This window comes from Mesitornis unicolor, unplaced genomic scaffold (assembly GCF_000695765.1).
Source record: "Mesitornis unicolor isolate BGI_N332 unplaced genomic scaffold, ASM69576v1 scaffold30781, whole genome shotgun sequence".
NCBI lineage: Eukaryota > Metazoa > Chordata > Aves > Mesitornithiformes > Mesitornithidae > Mesitornis > Mesitornis unicolor.
In genome coordinates this window covers 475-1,108 of record NW_010164933.1, presented here as the reverse complement: position 1 = coordinate 1,108, position 634 = coordinate 475, and the positions used below count along the sequence as shown (strand labels likewise).

Sequence of the window (634 nt, the reverse complement as noted above, 5' to 3'; positions counted from 1 at the left end):
GGCGCCCGGGCCGTTCTGGGGCGGGGGGGCCGGGCCGGAGGCTGAAGGACCCAGCCGGACCACCGCCATGCTGCGGCACCTGCTGCGCAAGCTGCGAGCCACCGGGCCGGGGACGGTGGCCGAGTACATGCGGGAGGCGCTCACCAACCCCGGGCAGGTGCGGGCCGCACCAGACAGAGGGCTCTTCGGGGCTGGGCTGACAGCAAACAATTACGATTTTAATACTTATAAAGAAGAGGGTGAAGTTATGTGTTGTAATGAATTTTCATAACTTTAAAAGTCAGAGAGAGAATATTGCACAGTATCTCAGTTATTGTGGGACAAAAGGCAGACACTGCTTCCACAAGTTCTCAAAATACCCTTTTCCCCCACAGGGTTACTACACGCGCCACGGTGGAATTGGTGAAAGTGGAGATTTCATCACCTCACCCGAAATAAGTCAGGTATTTGGAGAGGTAATGCACAGCCCCTTATGTCTTGGGTGACTCTTCATACTTTTTAAGCTGTAGGAGGGCAGCTGTGATTTCCACGCCTGTGTTTGGGTATGGCAGCAGCGTCAAAATAGCTGAATAGCAGTGGTAAGCAACAGACTGGGAGCTTCAAGTTACTTCCCAAAAGAAAAACTGGTTTTGGA

At 53.0% G+C, this 634-nt stretch overlaps 1 protein-coding gene across 1 annotated transcript in view; it reads right to left on the bottom strand.

The window, feature by feature from the left end:
- The window catches only part of CEBPZ (CCAAT/enhancer binding protein (C/EBP), zeta), a gene marked incomplete at its 3' end in the record, with an annotated part of 10,864 nt that extends 10,795 nt beyond the window's left edge, over positions 1-69 (bottom strand). Inside the window, exon 1 of the mRNA XM_010194477.1 lies at positions 56-69. Coding sequence (XP_010192779.1) covers positions 56-69 — 14 coding nt within the window. The remainder of the gene's footprint in view (positions 1-55) is intronic.
- Between the last annotated feature and the right edge of the window lie 565 nt (positions 70-634).